At 51.9% G+C, this 19,556-nt stretch overlaps 1 protein-coding gene across 3 annotated transcripts in view; it reads left to right on the top strand.

Moving 5' to 3' along the window:
- Window positions 1-19,556, top strand: part of MYO1F (myosin IF) — a 57,265-nt gene that overhangs the window by 36,636 nt on the left and 1,073 nt on the right. For 2 of the 3 annotated variants that reach the window (XM_030807727.1, XM_030807726.1), the window contains 12 exons: window positions 1,499-1,580; window positions 4,781-4,887; window positions 5,242-5,340; window positions 5,442-5,586; window positions 11,262-11,376; window positions 11,470-11,639; window positions 14,262-14,407; window positions 14,810-14,956; window positions 15,151-15,299; window positions 16,222-16,305; window positions 18,939-19,134; window positions 19,222-19,391. In XM_030807727.1, coding sequence (XP_030663587.1) covers window positions 1,499-1,580; window positions 4,781-4,887; window positions 5,242-5,340; window positions 5,442-5,586; window positions 11,262-11,376; window positions 11,470-11,639; window positions 14,262-14,407; window positions 14,810-14,956; window positions 15,151-15,299; window positions 16,222-16,305; window positions 18,939-19,134; window positions 19,222-19,391 — 1,610 coding nt within the window. Of the gene's footprint in view, window positions 1-1,498; window positions 1,581-4,780; window positions 4,888-5,241; window positions 5,341-5,441; window positions 5,587-11,261; window positions 11,640-14,261; window positions 14,408-14,809; window positions 14,957-15,150; window positions 15,300-16,221; window positions 16,306-18,938; window positions 19,135-19,221; window positions 19,392-19,556 lie in introns of all 3 variants that reach the window. The other variant, XM_030807725.1, reaches the window with a different exon arrangement.

The following is a 19,556-nucleotide window of genomic DNA, read 5'->3' as shown; positions in this document are numbered from 1 at the left end:
AGGCATGAGAATCGCTTGAACCCAGGAGGCAGAGGTTGCAATGAGCCAAGATTGCGCCGCTGCACTCCAGCCTGGGTGACAGAGGGAGATTCTGTCTCAAAAAAAAAAAAAAAAAAAAACCACAAACAACGTAGTATTAGGTGTAAAGTAGTAAGTCGGGGATCCTTAAAGTGTTTGACATGTGGTTCCTAGACCAGCAACCTGGACATCTTTGGGCCTTGTTTCCAATGCAGAATCTCCCTAGCCAGAAGGATCACTGGAGGTCCCGAGTTTAAGACCAGCCTGGGCAACATAGCAAGACCCCTGTCTCTTAAAAAAAAAATTCTTTTTTTTTATACTTGTCTACTCTGCCAGCAAACATAATAATAATTAATTAATTAATTAGCTGGGTGTGGTGGCACATGCCTATAGTCCCAGCTACTCGGGAGGCTGAGATGGAAGGATCACTTGAGCCTAGGAGGTGGAGGCTGCAGTGAGCCGTGATTGCGCCACTGCACTCCAGCCTTGGCAACAGACCTTACCTCTGAGGGGAAAGAAAAAGCAGAATCTCAAACTCCGCCCCAGACCTCCAGAATCAGAATCTGCATCTGATTCTGAACTATCAGAATCTGAACAATCAGGTTTAGAACTATCTGAATCTAACCTGATCTTTAAACCAGGATGCCCCACGCCTCCCAGGGATCCATGTGCACATTAGGGTTTCAGCAGCGCTTACCATTAAATCCACCCACTTTAAGCAGTGTCTAAATCAATGACATTTAGCAAATTCACAGAATTGCGCAACTATCACCACAATCCAATTTTTTTTTTTTTGAGACAGTGTCTCTTACCCTGCCGCCCAGGCTGGAGTGCACTGGCACGATCTCAGCTCACTGCAACCTCCACCTCCTGGGTTCAAGCGATTCTCCTGCCTCAGCCTCCCAAGTAGCTGGGATTATAGACGCCCACCATCATGCCCAGCTAATTTTTGTATTTTTAGTAGAGACTGGGTTTCACCATGTTGGTCAGACTTATCTCACCTGTCTTCAGGTGATCCACCCACTCAGCCTCCCAAAAAGTGCTGGGATTATAGGCGTGCACCACCGCACCCAGCCTTATTAACCATTTTAAAATGTACAATTTATCCACGTTGTTCCCTTTTTGTGACAAAGAAAAAAACAAATGAAATAAATAAATAAATAAACACAATAAAATAAGATAAAATAAAATGTGCAATTCAGTGGCATTCAATACACTCACACACTGGCTTGAGCCCAGGAGTTCCAGGCTGCAGTTCCTATGATCACACCAGTGCCCCCCAACCTGGAGGACAAAGCAAGGCCCTGTCTCAAAAAACAAACAAAAAAAACCAACCCTCTGCATCTCACCCATCACAGCTCCCCTCCACACTGAGAGAACCATATTTTGCATTGTGGCATTGAGGCTGCCCCACCCCTGGAGGAGGGCACCCCAAGGTCCAGCCATACCTCCAACTCCTCCTCTCCCCTCTCCTACCCAGGGCCTTCCTCCGGATGCTCTTCCCTGAGAAGCTGGATGGAGACAAGAAGGGGCGCCCCAGCACCGCCGGCTCCAAGATCAAGGTGGGCCTGGGGTGTACAACGGGGAGGTGGGCCTGGGGAGGGCTGAGTTCCACCCTGCCTGGGGTCCGGACTCTGTTTCTGTCATTCCAATGTCTGTCTGTCCACCAATCCTGGGGCTTCTGCCTCTGTCTGTGATGTCATCTGTTCAGCAGGGTCTTCCTCCAGCTCTGGGTTTAGGGGGCTTGAACCAGCTTTTTTTTTTTTTTTTTTTTTTTGAGACGGAGTCTCGCTCTGTCGCCCAGGCTGGAGTGCAGTGGCGCGCTCTGGGCTCACTGCAAGCTCCGCCTCCCGGGTTCATGCCATTCTCCTGCCTCAGCCTCTCCGAGTAGCTGGGACTACAGGCGCCCGCCACTACGCCCGGCTAATTTTTTTGTATTTTTAGTAGAGACGGGGTTTCACCGTGGTCTCGATCTCCTGACCTCGTGATCCGCCCGCCTCGGCCTCCCAAAGTGCTGGGATTACAAGCGTGAGCCACCGCGCCCGGCCAGAACCAGCTTCTTGGAGTTCTCCATCAACACCTTCAGTGCAGAAGTGGACCACTATCCTAACACATTTTTGTTTCATCTTTAGTCATTTACCATTTTTTAAAATTTGTGATAAAATATACATGACATGACATAAAATTTACCATCTTAATAATATCCAATAAATTTTTTTTTTTTTGAGACAGAGTCTTGCTCTGTCGCCCAGGCTGGAGTGCTGTGGCACAATCTGGGCCCCCTGCAACCTCCGCCTCCCGGGTTCAAGCAATTCTTCTGCCTCAGCCTCCCGAGTAGCTGGGATTACAAGCATGCGCCACCACACCCAGCTAATTTTGGGTTTTTTTGTTGGTTTTTTTGTCTGTTTGTTTGTTTTGAGATGGAGTTTCATTCTTGTTGCCTAGGCTGGAGTGCAATGGCATGATCTTGGCTCACCGCAACCTCTGCCTCCCAGGTTCAAGTGATTCTCCTGCCTCAGCCTCCTGAGTAGCTGGGATTACAGGCATGCACCACCATGCCCGGCTAATTTTGTATTTTTAGTAGAGACGGGGTTTCACCATGTTGGCCAGGCTGTTCTCGAACTCCCAACTTCAGGTGATCCGCCCGCCTCAGCCTCCCAAAGTGCTGGGATTACAGGCGTGAGCCACCGTGCTCAGCCTAATTTTGTATTTTCAGTAGACATGGGGTTTCGCCATGTGGGCCAGGCTGGTCTCCTGAGCCCAGGTGATCCTCCCGCCTCAGCCTCCCGAAGTGCTGGGATTACAGACGTGAGCCACTGTGCCCAGCCTATCTAAGAATATTTTAACCAGTTTTAAGGTCACAGCTCAGTAGTATTAAGCGCATTCACATGGTTGTGCAACCATCACCACTACCCATCTCCAGAACTTTCTCATCTTCCCAAACTGGAACTGTGTCCCCATGAAATACTCCCTATCTGCTTTCCAAGTCCCTGGCACTCACCATTCTGTCACTATGAATGTGACAACAACTCTAGTCTGGGCAACAAAACAAGACCCTGTCTCTACAAAAAATAAATTAAAAATGCAAGCATGGTAGTGCACACCTGGGGTCCCAGCTACTTGGGAGGCTGAGGCAGGAGGATCAGTTGAGCTCAGGAGGTCAAGGTTGCAGTGAGCCATGATTGCACCCCTGCACTCCAGCCTGGGAACAGAGTGAGACCCTGTCTCTTAAAAAAAAAAAAAAAAATCAGACCTGGAGCGGTGGCTCACACCTGTAATCCCAGCACTTTGAGAGGCCGAGTCAGACAGATCACTTGAAGTCAGGAGTTCAAGACCAGCCTGGCCAACACGGTGAAACCCCATCTCTACAAAAGATACAAAAATTAGCCGGCATGTGCCTATAGTCCCACCTACTTAGGAGGATGAGGCAGGAGAATTGCTTGAACCTGGGAGATGGGGGTTGCAGTGAGCCGAGATCATGCCACTGCACTCCAGCCTGGGTGACAGAGCAAGACTCTGTCTTAAATAAATAAATAAATAAAATAAAATAAAATGCAAGCCAGGCACAGTGGTTCAAGCCTGTAATCCCAGGACTTTAGGAGGCTGAGGCAGGTGGATCACCTGAGATCAGAAGTTGAAGACGAGCCTGGCCAACATGGTGAAACCCCGCCTCTACTAAAAATAGAAAAAAAAAAAAAAGAGGAGCTGGGTGTGGTGGCACGTATCTGTAGTCCCAGCTACTCAGAAGGCTGAGATGGGAGAATCACTTGAACCTGGGAGATGGAGGTTGCAGTAAGCCAAGATCACGCCACTGCACTCCAGCCTGGGCAACAGGGCAAGATTTTGTCTCCAAATAAAAATAAAAACAAAACAAAATGCACAATCCAAGGCAAACCTCTCAGGCATACACACAGTTTCCCTACCTCCAAAGTACCTGTCTCAGCCAGGCACAGTGGCTCAGACCTGTAATCCCAGCTACTCCGGAGGCTGAGGCAGTGGATCACTTGAGCACAGGAGGCTGAGGCTACAGTGAACTATGACGGCGCCACTATACTCCAGCCTGAGTGACAGAGCAAGACCCTGTCTCAAAAAAAATCACCCAGCCAGGCACGGTGGCTCATGCCTGTAATCCCAACACTTTGGGAGCCGGAGGCGGATGGATCACCTGAGGTCAGGAGTTCATGACCAGCCTCACCAACATGGCAAAACCCCGTCTCTACTAAAAATTAGCCAGGTGTGGTGGCACATGCCTGTAATCCCAGCTACTTGGGAGGCTGAGGCAGAAGAATCTCTTGGATCCAGGTGGTGGAGGTTGCAGTGAGCCAAGATGGCACCACTGCGCTCCAGCCTGGGTGACAGAGCAAAATTCCATCTCAAAACAAAAAAACAAACACCCAAGGTACCTATCTCCCTAAAGGACAAAAAGAAATGCTCTCATAAGTGCTCTATTACTCACTCAGCAAACATTTACTGAGCACTTACTATGTGCCAAGCTAAGTGGTGAGTGCAGTAGACGTGAGAGCTCCTTGTCTTGGGTTCGAGGGTCAGGCAGACACCCCACATCAGTCCCACTAGCGTGGTGTGCACTAGTGGAGGTGCACACAGACCAGGGACATCTGGCCCCTGTGGCTTATCTGTTACCAGCCCTCACCCACCCCCAGTCTCTGTCTCTTGGGACTGTATCTAGGGTGGAGAAAAGAGAGGGGCCAGAGGGTCCCATCTCTGTGCCCCCCACCCACCCCTGCCTTCGCTTCTGCCTCAGAAACAAGCCAACGACCTGGTGGCCACGCTGATGAGGTGCACACCCCACTACATCCGCTGCATCAAACCCAACGAGACCAAGAGGCCCCGAGACTGGGAGGAGAACAGGTGATTCCCCCCACCAACCAATCCAAGATTCATCCCCCCCAGGCCCTGCAGTTACCCCTAGAACTGACCTAGACACCTCCCTGACCTCCTGTAGGATGACCCAGGGACTAGCACAGCCCCTCCCACAATCCCCCACCTGCAGAACTGACCCCAGAAGGGACCATCAGGACAAGATCCCTCCCCTCAGTCCCCAGGCTGACCCCTGAAGCCCCCCCAGACCACAGAACTCACCCCCCAAACTTCCCCCAGCATGAATCCAGATACCCCCAGGCCCCCCACCTCCAGCACCTCCCACCCATCCCCAGGACTGGTGACTCCCCACCCCGAGGGGACTCAGCCTACCCTCCCCATTAGGGTCAAGCACCAGGTAGAATACCTGGGCCTGAAGGAGAACATCAGGGTGCGCAGAGCCGGCTTCGCCTACCGCCGCCAGTTCGCCAAGTTCCTGCAGAGGTGAGGAGCCCTCCACCCCCCCCTCGCCATCCCCCTCATCAGAACGCCCAACCAGGCCTGTCTGCTACGAGCACTCCCACACCCCAGCCCTCCGCCCCCAGGTATGCCATTTTGACCCCCGAGACGTGGCCGCGGTGGCGTGGGGATGAACGCCAGGGCGTCCAGCACCTGCTTCGGGCGGTCAACATGGAGCCCGACCAGTACCAGATGGGGAGCACCAAGGTCTTTGTCAAGAACCCAGAGTCGGTGAGTGTGTTTGAGGGACAGGCAGAGAAGGAGGGAGACGGGAAGAGAGAGAAAGGTATAGAGAGGAACTCAGAGAGACAGAGGGAGACAGAGATTGAGAGAAAGATTGATAGATTGAGAGACTGAGAAACAGATTGAGAGAGAGAGATTGAGAAAGCAATTGAGAGATTAATAGACTGAAAATAAGAGACTGAAGAGACTGAGCGAGAGATTAAGAAAGACTGTGATTGAGAGAGAGACTGAGACAGACACTCTGGAAGAAACAGACCAAAAAATTTGACATAGAACAGAAAAAAGGCAAAATAAAACTAGCACCAGGTCAGGTATGGTAGCTCATGCCTATAATATCAGTGCTTTGGGAGGCTGAGGCAGGAGGATGGTTTGAAGCCAGGAGTTCGAGACCAGCCTGGGAAACATAGTGAGACCCTGTCTCTACAAAAGACAAAAAGAAAAAAGAAAAAGAGGCTGGGCGCGGTGGCTCACGCCTGTAATCCCAGCACTTTGGGAGGCCGAGGCAGGCAGATCACAAGGTCAGGAGATCGAGACCATCCTGGCTAACACGGTGAAACCCCGTCTCTACTAAAAATACAAAAAATTAGCCGGGCGAGGTGGCGGGCGCCTGTAGTCCCAGCTACGCGGGAGGCTGAGGCAGGAGAATGGTGTGAACCCCAGGGGGTGGAGCCTGCAGTGAGCCGAGATCGCGCCACTGCACTCCAGCCTGGGTGAAAGAGCGAGACTCCTTCTCAAAAAAAAAAAAAAAAGAAAAAAAGAAAAATAACTATCACCAGCAAAGACTATATAAAATAAAATTTAATTTAGACAAAAATTTCAGTCTATAGATTTTGATTTGGAGAAGATGGACGGGGTAGAAATAATGAAATTCACAACAGCAGACGCTTAGTGGTAAAATCTTATAAGAACATCAACAACAAAGACAGACTGAATATTTATAAAAGAAAGAAAATGATCCTGATGAAAATAACTTTACTGACCAGACACAGTGGCTCACAACTGTAATCCCAGCAATTTGGGAGGCTGAGGCAGGTGGATCATTTGAGATCAGGAGTTCGAGACCAGCCTGGCCAACATGGTGAAACCCCTTCCCTATTAAAAGTACAAAAATTAGCCGGGCATGGTGGTGCACACCTGTAATCCCAGCTACTCAGGAGGCTGAGGCAGGAGAATCACTTTAACCCAGGAGGCAGAGGTTGCAGTGAGCCAAGATCGTGCCACTGCACTCTAGCCTAGGCAACAGTAATTTAATTTTAGTAAAATAAGCTGGGCGCAGTGGCTCATGCCTGTAATCTCAACACTTTGGGAAACTGAGGCAGGTGGATCACGAGGTCAGGAGTTCAAGACCAGCCTGACCAACATGGTGAAACCCCGTCTCTACTACAAACACAAAAAATTAGCTGAGTGTGGTGGTGCGCACCTGTAATCCCAGCTACTCAGGAGGCTGAGGCAGGAGAATCACTTGAACCCAGGAGGCAGAGGTTGCAGTGAGCTGAGATTGCACCACTGTACTCTAGCCTGGGCAACAGAGCAAGATTCCATCTCAAAAAAAAAAAAAAATTAGTAAAATGAAAATAGAAGAAAAGGCCAGGCGCAGTGGCTCACAACTGTAATCCCAGCACTTTGGGAGGCCAAGGTGGTGGATCACTTGAGGGTAGGAGTTCGAGACCAGCCTGGCCAACATGGGGAAACCCCATCTCTACTAAAAATACAAAATAAGCCAGGCATGGTGACATGTGCCTGTAATCCCAGCTACCTGGAAGGCTGAGGCAGGAGAATTGCTTGAACCTGGGAGGCAGAGGTTGCAGTGAGCTGAGATTGCGCCACTGCACTCTAGGCTGGGGGACAAAGTGAGACTCCAAAAAAAAGAAAAGAGAAGAAAAATAGCCAACAGTTTAACTGTGCTATATTTAAAAAGTAATGAAGAAATTAAATTAGCTTAATGGAGTTGGAGCCTTTCTCAACCAAAAATGCATTTATGTTGGGATGAATCTTTTCGTTTTTTTTTAAGACAGAGTCTCACTCTGTCACCCAGGCTAAAGTGGAATGGCACAATCTTGGCTCACTGCAACCTCCACCTTCCTGGTTCAAGCAATCCTCCTGCCTCAGCCTCCCAAGTAGCTGGAATTACAGGCACCCGCCACCACATCCAGCTGATTTTTGTGTTTTTAGTAGAGATGGGTTTTCACCCTGTTGGCCAGGCTGGTCTCCTGACCTCAAGTGATCTGCCCACCTCAGCCTCCCAAAGTGCTGGGATCATAGGCATGAGCCACCGCGCCTGGCCCCTATTTTGATTTTCTTATGAACATGGTTTGGGCCATCTTCAAACATTTTATCTGCCTGTTAGCCTTTGTGGCCCAGCATCCTAGGTATATTATAATAGTTTCCTGGGACGGCTGAAACAAAGTACCACAAACTCCATGGCTTAACACAACAGCAATTTATTCTCTCACAGTTCTGCAGCTCAGAAGTCCAAAATCAAGGTGTTGGCATGGCCATACTCTCTAAAGGTTTTAAAGAAGAATCTGAGGCTGAGCGCGCTGGCTCACGCCTGTAATCCCACCACTTTGGGAGGCCGAGGTGGGCGGATCATGAGGTCAGGAGATTGAGACCATCCTGGCTAACACGGTGAAACCCCATCTCTACTAAAAAAATACAAAAAAGTTAGCCAGGCATGGTGGCGGGCGCCTCAGCTACTTGGGAGGCTGAGGCAGGAGAATGGCGTGAACCCAGGAGACCGAGATCACGCCACCGCACTCCAGCCTGAGCGACAGCAAGACTCCATCTCAAAAAAAAAAAAAAAAGAAGAAGAATCTGAGGCTGGGCACACTGGCTCATGCCTGTAATCTCAGCAGTTTGGGAGGTCAAGGCTGGTGGATTGCTTGAGCCCAGGAGTTCCAGATCAGCCTGGGCAACATGGCAAAACCCCATCTCTACCTCTCTACCAAAAAATAATAATACAATAATTAGCCGGGCATGGTGGCATGTGCCTTTAGTCCCAGCTGCTTGAGCAGCTGAGGTGGGAGGATCCCTTGAGCCCGGGAGCCGAGATCGCACCACTGCACTCCAGCCTGGGAAACAGAGCAAGACCCTGTTTCTGAAAAAATTAAAACTATTTTGGTCGGCAGAGCGGGCAGCAAGGCTCTTAGCAGCAATGTGCTATCTATGGACTTGTGAAAGCACTGTGGGTGAAGTGCTAATTTTTCTAAATAAAGCCCAATTTGTGTGTGTGCGCGTGTGTGTGTATATATATACATATACACATATACATATATACATATACATATATACACATATATAAACATATATGTGTGTGTGTGTGTATATATATATATTTTTTTTTCTTTTTTTTTTCCTGAGACAGGATCTCTCTCTCTCCCCCAGGCTGGAGTACAGTTGCACAATCATAGCTCACTGCAGCCTCAACCTCCTGGGCTCAAAGAATCCTCCCAGCTCACCCTCCGAAATAGCTGGGACTACACATGCATGCCATCACCCTCGGCTAATTTTTGTTTATTTTTTGTAGAGACGGGGTCTTTCTGTTGCCCAGGCTGGTCTTGAACTCCTGGGCTCAACAATGCTCCCACCTTAGCCTCCCAAAGTGCTGGGATTAGAGGCATGAGCTGCCACACCTGGCCTATATTTGCATTATTTCCCATCTTCACTAATTGACAATATTGTTCCTTTGATCACAGTTTCTCTTTGAATTAGGATGTTTCTCAAGCATCTGCTCTATTCCAGTTAATCGTTCTATTCTCTGACAGGCATGCTATTGTTTTTATTACTATAGATTTACAGTATTTTAATATCCAGTATGTTCCTCACCTTGTTCACCTGCTATTATTCCAAATGAACAGACATTCCTTTTAGAGTTTGCGCTTTGACTTACTGTAATGTAATTCATTCTCTATGTCCCCTCTGGGTCTAGACTCTTACAACTCAAAACCCTTCTCTCTGCTTCCTGCAAAAGCTTCCTTTCTGGGCCTGCCACAGATGGCTGTGCAGGTTGTACACTGCCCAACCACACAGCTGCCAGTCACATCACAGTCCTACACATCAGATTTTCTTTTTCTTTTTCTTTTGAGATGGAGTTTCATTCTTTCCTTTTTTCAGGGGTCGGGGGTCAGGGGACTGAGTCTCGCTCTGTCACCCAGGCTGGAGTGCAGTGGCGCGATCTCCGCTCACTGCAACCGCCACCTCCCGGGTTCAAGCGATTCTCCTGCCTCAGCCTCCCGCGTGGCTGGGATGACAGGCGTGCGCCACCACACCCGGCTAATTTTTGTATGATTAGTAGAAACAGGGTTTCACCATGTTGGCCAGGCTGGTCTCAAACTCTTGACCTCAGGTGATCCGTCCACCTTGGCCTCCCACAGTGCTGGGATTACAGGCATGAACCACTGTGCCCAGCCACATTTTCATATTTACTGTGTTTTATTGGTTTTCCAAGATGCACACTGGTTCCTATTTCTACCGTCTCTGACACGGGAGTGTACCTCATGGATGGTGTATATTAACAGTGTGAGAAACCGTGACATTATACTGTTTCTTGCAAGAGCACACAGGTAGTAAGTGGCACAGCTGTGATCTGAAGCTAGTGACTTACTGTTATCGTGTAACGCAGAAGTGTGTACCCCACATGGAGAGAGAACCACAGGGAGGTCCAGTCATTTGGAGGAAGATAAAAATTTTTCCAGCCTGGGCAACATGGCAAGACCATGTCACTACAAAATTAGCTGGGCATGGTGGCTCACAGCTGTAGTCCCAGCTACTCAGGAGGCAGAGGTGGGAGGATCACTTGAACCCAAGAGGTTGAAGCTGCAGTGAGCTGTGAATGCGCCACCACACTCCAGTCTGGGCGATAGAGCGAGACCCTATCTTTTTCTTTTTTTGAGATGAAGTTTTGCTCTTGCTGCCCAGGCTGGAGTGCAATGGCACAATCTCGGCTCACCGCAACCTCCAGTTGCCAGGTTCAAGTGATTCTCCTGCCTCAGCCTCCTGAGTAGCTGGGATTACAGCCATGTGCCACCATGCCCGGCTAATTTTATATTTTTAGTAAAGACGGGGTTTCTCCATGTTGATCAGGCTGGTCTCAAACTCCCGACCTCAGGTGATCTTCCCGCCTCAGCCTCCCAAAGTGCTGGGATTATAGGCGTGAGCCACCAGCTTTTTTTGTTTTTGTTTTTGTTTTTTGAGATGGAGTTTCGCTCTTGTTGTCCAGGCTGGAGTGCAATGGCGCGATCTCAGCTCACTGCAACCTCTGCCTCCCGGGTTCAAGTGATTCTCCTGCCTCAGGCTCCCGAGTAGCAGGGATCACAGGCATCTACCACCACGTCCGGCTAATTTCCTTTTGTATTTTTATTAGAGATGGGGTTTCACTATGTTGGTCAGGCTCGTCTCAAATTCCTGACCTCAGGTGATCCACCCGCCTCGGCCTCCCGAAGTGCTAGGATTACAGGCGTGAGCCACTGTGCCCCGCCCCTTTTTCTTCTTTTCTTTTTGAACGAGTGTCACTAGAAAGACCCTGCCTCTTAAAAAAAAATTAGCACATATGTTGGGGTGGGTGAGCAAAAGCGTGTGAGTAGGGTGAGCCCAGGGAAAACCCGGAACTGCAGCCCCTGGGGAGACACCAGGACTCACCCCTGCCCCCCACGACCCCCGCCCAGCTTTTCCTCCTGGAGGAGGTGCGAGAGCGGAAGTTCGACGGCTTTGCCCGAACCATCCAGAAGGCCTGGCGGCGCCACGTGGCTGTCCGGAAGTACGAGGAGATGAGGGAGGAAGGTGAGAGAATTCGGGTAAATGGCGCGGGGTGGGGGCACAAGGACCTGGAGGAGCTGTGTCAGGAGCTCTGCCCTCCACCCTCTGTCCCCGCAGCTTCCAACATCCTGCTGAACAAGAAGGAGCGGAGGCGCAACAGCATCAATCGGAACTTCGTCGGGGACTACCTGGGGCTGGAGGAGCGGCCCGAGCTGCGTCAGTTCCTGGGCAAGAGGGAGCGGGTGGACTTCGCCGACTCGGTCACCAAGTACGACCGCCGCTTCAAGGTGAGACACTAGTGGGTGGGCACAGCAAGACCCTGGCTACAGCCTGGCACCCTCACCTGGCCCAGATGCACCTGTGCACAGCCAGATATCCCCCAGCCTAGATCCATCTGTTCCATCACAGGTATATCCTCACCTGGCACAGACACACCTATCCACAGGTATCTATCCCCCAGCCTAGATCCATCTGTTCCATCACAGGTATATCCTCACCTAGCCCAGGCACACCTGCCCACAGGTATCTATCTCCCAGCCTAGATCAATCTGTTCCATCACAGGTACATCCTTACCTGGTACAGACACACCTGCCCACAGGTATACACTCAAGTATAGCAGACACAGCTGTCCATCAAACATGAACTTGTAGCCCAGACACACCTGTCAGATACACCCTCACCTGGCCAGATGCATCTCTCAACCATCACACATTCATTCACCTTGTCCAGAAGCCCCAACCACGGGGTCACCCTCGCCTATCCTAGACATGCCCATCCATTAGGTACACTCTACCTTCAACCTGGAAATTAGATATACCTTCACCTGGCCCAGATACACCTGTCCACAGGTACACTCCCACCTGGCCCAGGCAGCCTAGTCCATAGGTACATGCTGTCTACAGAGATACACCACCTGACCCGTGCATTCATGCTTGGCATAGACAGCTGGGCACCTCCACCAACAGACACATCCTCTTCTGCCCCAGACAGCCCTGAACCTAGGTGTACTCTAATAACCTAGCCTGGACTCTCCTGTCCACAGGTACACCCAGACTTGGCCTGTTTACCCTCACCTGTACCTGGGCGGGCCAGGTACACACTCACTTGACCCATATCTCATGTCCCAGACAGTCACCTAGCCCAGTAAGTCACCCTACCCCACCTTAGAGAGGCCTATGTGTGGCAGGTACACACTGAGACCACCTATATACCATCTTCATCTGGATGGATAGTCTCATATGGCCTGGAAACCCTCACCTACCTTGGACAAGTTTATGTGGCAGGTGCCTCCTCACATGATCTGTGCAACCTCACATACCAGACATACAGTATTGGGTACCTTCACCTGATCCACACACTTGCTTTGGACAGGTCTGTGTGGCAGGTATGCCCTCTCAGGTGACCGGTATACCAGCACCTAAAATGTTTTCACCGAGACAGGTATCCCCACTAGACCCAGAGAACTCTGACCGCAGGCCAGCTCAACCGGCTTGCACATTCACCCTTCTACGAGGTACACCCTCACCTGCCTTCCTGTACAAACTGTTAAGAGTTCAGATACACACCTGCTCACTTCCTCTCATGATCCAGATACTCCTATTTACGTGACTTGTACACCCTCACCTGAACCATAATACCTTTACCTAAGCTGTCTACAGTCACATGACCTAAGTACTTTCACCTGGTCTAAGTGCTCTCATCTGGCCTGGGAACCCATGTCCAGCAGGTGCCTTACCTACCCAGCACCTGTTCACTGACCCGAACACCCTTTTCTAGCCAACCAACCAACCAACACATTCCCATCTGACCTCCTTGTTTTTTTGTTTTTGTGTTTCCGAGACAGAGTTTTGCTCTTTTGTGTGTGTGTGTTGAGTCAGAATCTTGTTATGTCACCCAGGCTGGAGGGCAGTGGCACAACCTCGGCTCACTGCAACCTCTGCCTCCCAGGCTCAAGCGATTCTCCTGCCTCAGCCTCCCGACTAGCTGGGACTACAGACATGTGCCACCACGCCCAGCTAATTTTTTGTATTTTTAGTAGAGATGGGGTTTCATGGTGTTAGCCAGGATGATCTCAATCTTCTGACCTCATGATCTGCCCACCTCAGCCTCCCAAAGTGCTGGGATTACAGGCATGTGCCACCACACCCGATCTGTTATTTTTTGTTTGTTTTTGAGACAGAGTCTCTCTCTGTCACCCAGGCTGGAGTGCAGTGGCAGGATCTGGGCTCACTGCAACCTCAGCCTCCTGGGTTCAAGCGATTCTCCTGTCTCAGCCTCCTGAGTAGCTGGGACTACAGGTGCCCACCACCTCACCCAGCTAATTTTTGTATTTTTAGTAGAGACGGGGTTTCACCATGTTAGTCAGCCTGGTTTCAAACTCCTGACTTCATGATCCACCCGCCTCGACCTCCCAAAATGCTGGGATTACAGGTGCGAGCCACCGTGCCCAGCCCTCCTTCTGTTTCTTATGTAACAACTCATGGCCAGGCTGGTGGCACACACCTGTAATCCCAACCCTTTGGGAGGCCAAGGAGGACAGTTTGCTTGAGCTCAGGAGTTCAAGACCAGCCTGGGCAACAGGGCAAAACCCTGAATTTACAAAAAATACCAAAATTAGCTGGGCATGGTGGTCTGCACCTGTGGTCCCAGCTACTCAGGAGGCTGAGGCAGGTGGATCACTCAAGCCCAGGAGGGGGAGGTTGCAGTGAGCTATGATGGCACCACTGCACTCCAGCCTGAGTGACAGAGTGAGACCCTATCTACAAAACAGACGCCTCATACACCTTCACCTGGAGGGCTCCCCCTTCCTCACCTGACCTGCCAGCACCACCCCTCTGCCTGGGGTGGATCCTCTGTGGCCAGGCTGGCCAGGCTACAGGCACCCGCCTCTAATCCTGCATCCCCACAGCCCATCAAGCGGGACTTGATCCTGACGCCCAAGTGTGTGTATGTGATTGGGCGAGAGAAAGTGAAGAAGGGACCTGAGAAGGGCCAGGTGTGTGAAGTCTTGAAGAAGAAGCTGGACATCCAGGCTCTGCGGGGAGTCTCCCTCAGGTGAAGCTAGGTCCCTACCTGCCGCACAGTCACTCTCACCTGTCCCCTGGCTGCCTTCATTCTAGTGACCCCGTCTGTTACCCTGACAATCTTACCTAGTGCCATGCCTGTAGCCCTCTCTTGGCCCCACCTGTCATGTTCACCTGCCCCCTACGCTCATGATCCTTAGGTGCCAAAAGCTTCTGTCCTGCACCTTACCCTCTTACTAGACCTCACCTGGCCCTCTTCTGTAACCACCTCTTCCACTCCTTGCCATATCCCCCTTTTTCTCCTACCTGGTCACCCCTGACTTGGCCCTTAACTGACCCTTCGCTAAATCCACCTTCAGCCACCTTCATCTGTCACTCTCACCTGTCGCCCTCACCTGTGTCCCACCTGACGCTCTCACCCGCCCCTCCCCAGCACGCGACAGGACGACTTCTTCATCCTCCAAGAGGACGCCGCCGACAGCTTCCTGGAGAGCGTCTTCAAGACCGAGTTTGTCAGCCTTCTGTGCAAGCGCTTCGAGGAGGCGACGCGGAGGCCCCTGCCCCTCACCTTCAGCGACACGTACGGCCCCGCCAACCCCAGCACCATCTCGGGGTGGTCTCGGCGCGGCGCACCCTCTCCCGCCCCACCGACCCGGCCGAACTGCGCTTCGGCCCCGGCCCCGGCCCCGGCCCCGCCCCTGCCCCGGACCAGAGAGAGTGGGGTGGGGCGGATGACCCTGGCCAGCGCCCCCAAGCTTTCTTCTCTCCTCATAGACTACAGTTTCGGGTGAAGAAGGAGGGCTGGGGCGGTGGCGGCACCCGCAGCGTCACCTTCTCCCGCGGCTTCGGCGACTTGGCAGTGCTCAAGGTTGGCGGTCGGACCCTCACGGTCAGCGTGGGCGATGGGCTGCCCAAGAGCTCCAGTGAGTCTGCGCGGAACTACGGCAGAGGGGGCGGGGAAAGAGAGCGGACCAATGAAGGGGCGGGGGCGGGGCCAGCGAGGCTGGTTAAGAGTGGACGAAGGCCAGGAAGGGGAGGGTCTACAGAGACAGGGAGAGAGAGACTTTTTTGAGTTTTTTTGTTGTTTTTGTTTTGCTTTTTGAGACGGAGTCTCACTCTGTCGCCCAGGCTGGAGTACAGTGGCACGATCTTGGCTCACCGCAACCTCCGCCACCCAGGTCCAAGCGATTCTCCTGCCTCAGCCTCCCGAGTAGCTGGGATTACACGCGCCTGCCACCGCGCCCAGCTAATTTGTGTAGTTTTAGTAGAGACGGGTTTCACCATCTTGGCCAGGCTGGTCCTGAACTCATGACCTCATGATCCACTCGCCTCGGCCTCCCAAAGTGCTGGGATTACAGGCGTGAGCCACTGCGCCCGGCCAGAGAGACTTTTAAAGAAAGGCCACAACCAATTAGTGGGCGTGAAATGTGGAGGAGGGACGTGCCATGGAGGAAACCAATCAAAACAGTGGGGCGGGGCCTGAGTGGGCAACAGCAAGGAAGGGGCGGGTCTAGAGACAGAGAAAGACTGTAAAGGAGAAGACATGACCAATGAGGGGGCGAGAAATGTAGAAGGGTGCGGCCAAAGCGGCAACCCTGGAACCGGGTAGTGATGAAGGCGCGTCCTAAAGTGGGCGGGCCTAAAGAGCAAGGCCAGTGAGGTGTTGGGCCCCTGGGGGCGAGGCCAATTAGTGGGCGGAGCCAGTGTACCTTTACCTAAGGGGCGGTGCTAATGGGAGAGCCTGAGGGGGCGGGGTGCGGCGGAGCCTCAGAATGGACTAGACTTGTGGGCGGAGCAAAGAGCGTGGTCTGTCTATCACTCAAATCCCTGACATTCTTCTTTCAGAGCCTACGCGGAAGGGAATGGCCAAGGGAAAACCTCGGAGGTCGTCCCAGGCCCCTACCCGGGCGGCCCCTGCGCCCCCCAGAGGTGAGGAGCTGCGTCCCTTGCTATCTTCCCTTGTCTGTTGTGGGTCCCATGGCCTAAGCCAGACCTTCAGCAAACGAAATCTAACAAACACAGTTTACCACTTACTTCTCTGTCCAGAACTCTCCATAGCTCCACATCTCCCGCAGAATAAAGGCTAAACTTAATTTGGCATTCAGAGCCCTTCAAAACCCAAACCCAGCTATCCTCCTACCCTACACTCCTGCCCTGTAAACTACATCTTTTTTTGTTTTTTTTTTTTTTGAGATGAAGTCCAACTCTGTCTCCCAGGCTGGGGTGCAGTGGCGCGATCTTGGCTCACTGCAACCTTCGCCTCCTGGATTCAAGCAATTCTCCTGTCTCAGCCTCCCGAGTAGCTGAGATTACAGGCACCCGCCACCACGCCCGGCTAATTTTTGTATCGTTATAGTAGAGACAGGGTTTCACCACGTTGGCCAGGCTGGTCTCGAACTCCTGACCTCAGGTGACTCGCCCGTCTCGACCTCCCAAAGTGATGGGATTAACAAGCATGAGCTCAAACTACGGCGCCTGGCCTCAAACTACATCTTATTTTCCCAACTCACCAAATTTATTCTTACCTCCAGGCCTTTGGACCGTTTTCTCTGCTTCTCTCTCAAATTCCCATTCCATTTGTTGAGCTCTTATGTATCCACCAAGACTTACCCACAGAAGCCCTCCAACAGAGGATAGGAGGAGGGAAACTTGCCCCTGCAAAGCCGCTTCTGGCCAGGCGGGATGGTTCACACCTGTAATCCAAGCACTTTTGGTAGGCCAAGGCAGGAGGATCACTTGAGTTCAAGATCAGCCTGGGCAACATAGCAAGATCCCATCTCTACTAAAAATTCTTTTTTTTTTTTTTTTTTGAGACAGTCTTGCTCTATCACCCAGGCTGGAGTGCAGTGGTACGATCTTGGCTCACTGCAACATCCACCTCCTGGGTTCAAGCGATTCTCCTGCCTCAGTCTCCTGAGTAGCTGGGACTACAGGCGTGTGCCACCACGCCTAGTTTTTTTTTTTTTTTTTTTTGAGACAGAGTCTAGCCCTGTTGCCCAGGCTGGGGTGCAATGGTGCGGTCTCAGCACACTGAAACCTTCCACCTTCTGGGTTCAAGAGATTCTCCTGCCTCAGCCTCCCCAGTAGCTGGGATTACAGGCATGCACCACCACACCCAGCTAATTTTTTTTTTATCTTTAGTAGAGACAAGGTTTCACCATGTTGGCCAGACTGGTCTCGAACTCCTGACCTCGTGATCCACCCACCTCGGCCTCCCAAACTGCTGGGATTACAGGTGTGAGCCACCGCGCCCGGCCTTTTTTTTTTTTTTTTTTGAGATGCTGTCTTGCTCTGTTGCCCAGGCTGCAGTGCAGTGGCGTGATCTCAGCTCACTGTAACCTCCACCTCCCGGATTGAAGCAATTCTCCTGCCTCAGCCTCCCGAGTAGCTGGGACTACAGGCACACACCACCATGCCTGGCTAATTTTTGTATTTTTAGTAGAGGCGGGGTTTCACTATGTTGGCCAGGCTCGTCTCGAACTCCAAACCTTGTGATCCACCCCCCTTGGCCTCCCAAAGTGCTAGGATTACAGGCGTGAGCCACCACGTGCAGCCTAAAAATTCTTTTTAAATTAGCTGGGCATGGTGGTGTGTGCCTGTAGTCCCAGCTATTTGGGAGGCTGAGAGGGGAGAATATCATGAGCCTAGGAGTTGGAGGCTGCAGTGAGCTATGATCTCACTGCTGCACTCCATCCTGGGCCACAGAGCAAGACCCTATCTCTAAACAAATAAAAAATAAATAAAGCCAAGTACAGTGGCTCATGCCTGTAAAACCAGCATGTTGGGAGGCTGAAGTGGGAGGATTGCTTGAGGCCAGGAGTTTGAGACCAGCCTGGGCAACATAGTGAGACCCCATCTCTACTTTAAAAATTATAAAAATCAACTGGGCATAGTGGAGTATACCTGTAGTCTCAGCTCCCCTTAAGAGGAGGCTAAGGAGGGAGGATTGCTTGAGCCCAGGAGGTCAGAGTTGCAGTGAGCTACGATTGTACCACTGCACTCCAACCTGGGCGAGAGTGAGACCATGCCTCAAAATAAACAAATAAAAGTAAAAAATAATTGGCCAGGCGCGGTGGCTCACGCCTGTAATCCCAGCACTTTGGGAGGCCCAGGCGGGCGGATCACAAGGTCAGGAGATCGAGACCATCCTGGCTAACATGGTGAAACTCCATCTTTACTAAAAATACAAAAAAAATTATCCAGGCGTGGTGGTGGGCGCCTGTAGTCCCAGCTACTCGGGAGGCTGAGGCAGGAGAATAGCGTGCACCCAGGAGGCGGAGCTTGCAGTGAGCCAAGATCGTGCTACTGCACTCCAGCCTGAGCAACTGAGCAAGACTCCGTCTCAAAAAAAAAAAAGTAAAAAATAATTTAAAAATTATGCTTAAAAAAGCTTCTGTCTAGGCCCTCGTAGTCCCAGAGTCCCTCCGTCTGGCCCAATCCTTACCACACTGGGTTGAAAGTGTGGCAGTCACCTCCCTCAGACTGAGAACTTGCAGCCAAGTCCTCCTCAAATCCTCCTAGCATCACCCTAATACATGTCTGCATCCTTGCTTCTGCCACAGGCATGGATCGCAATGGGGTGCCCCCCTCTGCCAGAGGGGGCCCCCTGCCCCTGGAGATCATGTCTGGAGGGGGCACCCACAGGCCTCCCCGGGGCCCTCCGTCCACATCCCTGGGAGCCAGCAGACGACCCCGGGCACATCCGCCCTCAGAGCGCAACACAGAATTCCTCAACGTGCCTGACCAGGGCATGGCCGGGTAGGTGGGGTGGGAGGGCAGCCCCAGGAGGTAGGCAGTGGGTAAGGGAGTGTCTGGGGCTGTGACTCAAACCCCCCGTGCCCACAGCATGCAGAGGAAGCGCAGCGTGGGGCAACGGCCAGTGCCTGGTGTGGGCCGACCCAAGCCCCAGCCTCGGACATATGGCCCTAGGTGCCGGGCCCTGTACCAATACGTGGGCCAAGATGTGGACGAGCTGAGCTTCAACGTGAACGAGGTCATCGAGATCCTCATGGAAGGTGTGTGTACCAGGGCAGAAGCTGGGGTGAGGGGAGTGGTAAGAATCCTGACATCGGCCGGGCGCGGTGGCTCACGCCTGTAATCCCAGCACTTTGGAAGGCCGAGGCAGGCGGATCACAAGGTCAGGAGATCGAGACCATTCTGGCTATCACGGTGAAACCCCG

This window comes from Nomascus leucogenys, unplaced genomic scaffold, assembly GCF_006542625.1.
Source record: "Nomascus leucogenys isolate Asia unplaced genomic scaffold, Asia_NLE_v1 Super-Scaffold_241, whole genome shotgun sequence".
In the NCBI taxonomy this organism is placed as follows: Eukaryota; Metazoa; Chordata; class Mammalia; order Primates; family Hylobatidae; genus Nomascus; species Nomascus leucogenys.
Note: the sequence above shows the minus strand (reverse complement) of the source record. Positions and strands in the feature narration are given on the sequence as shown.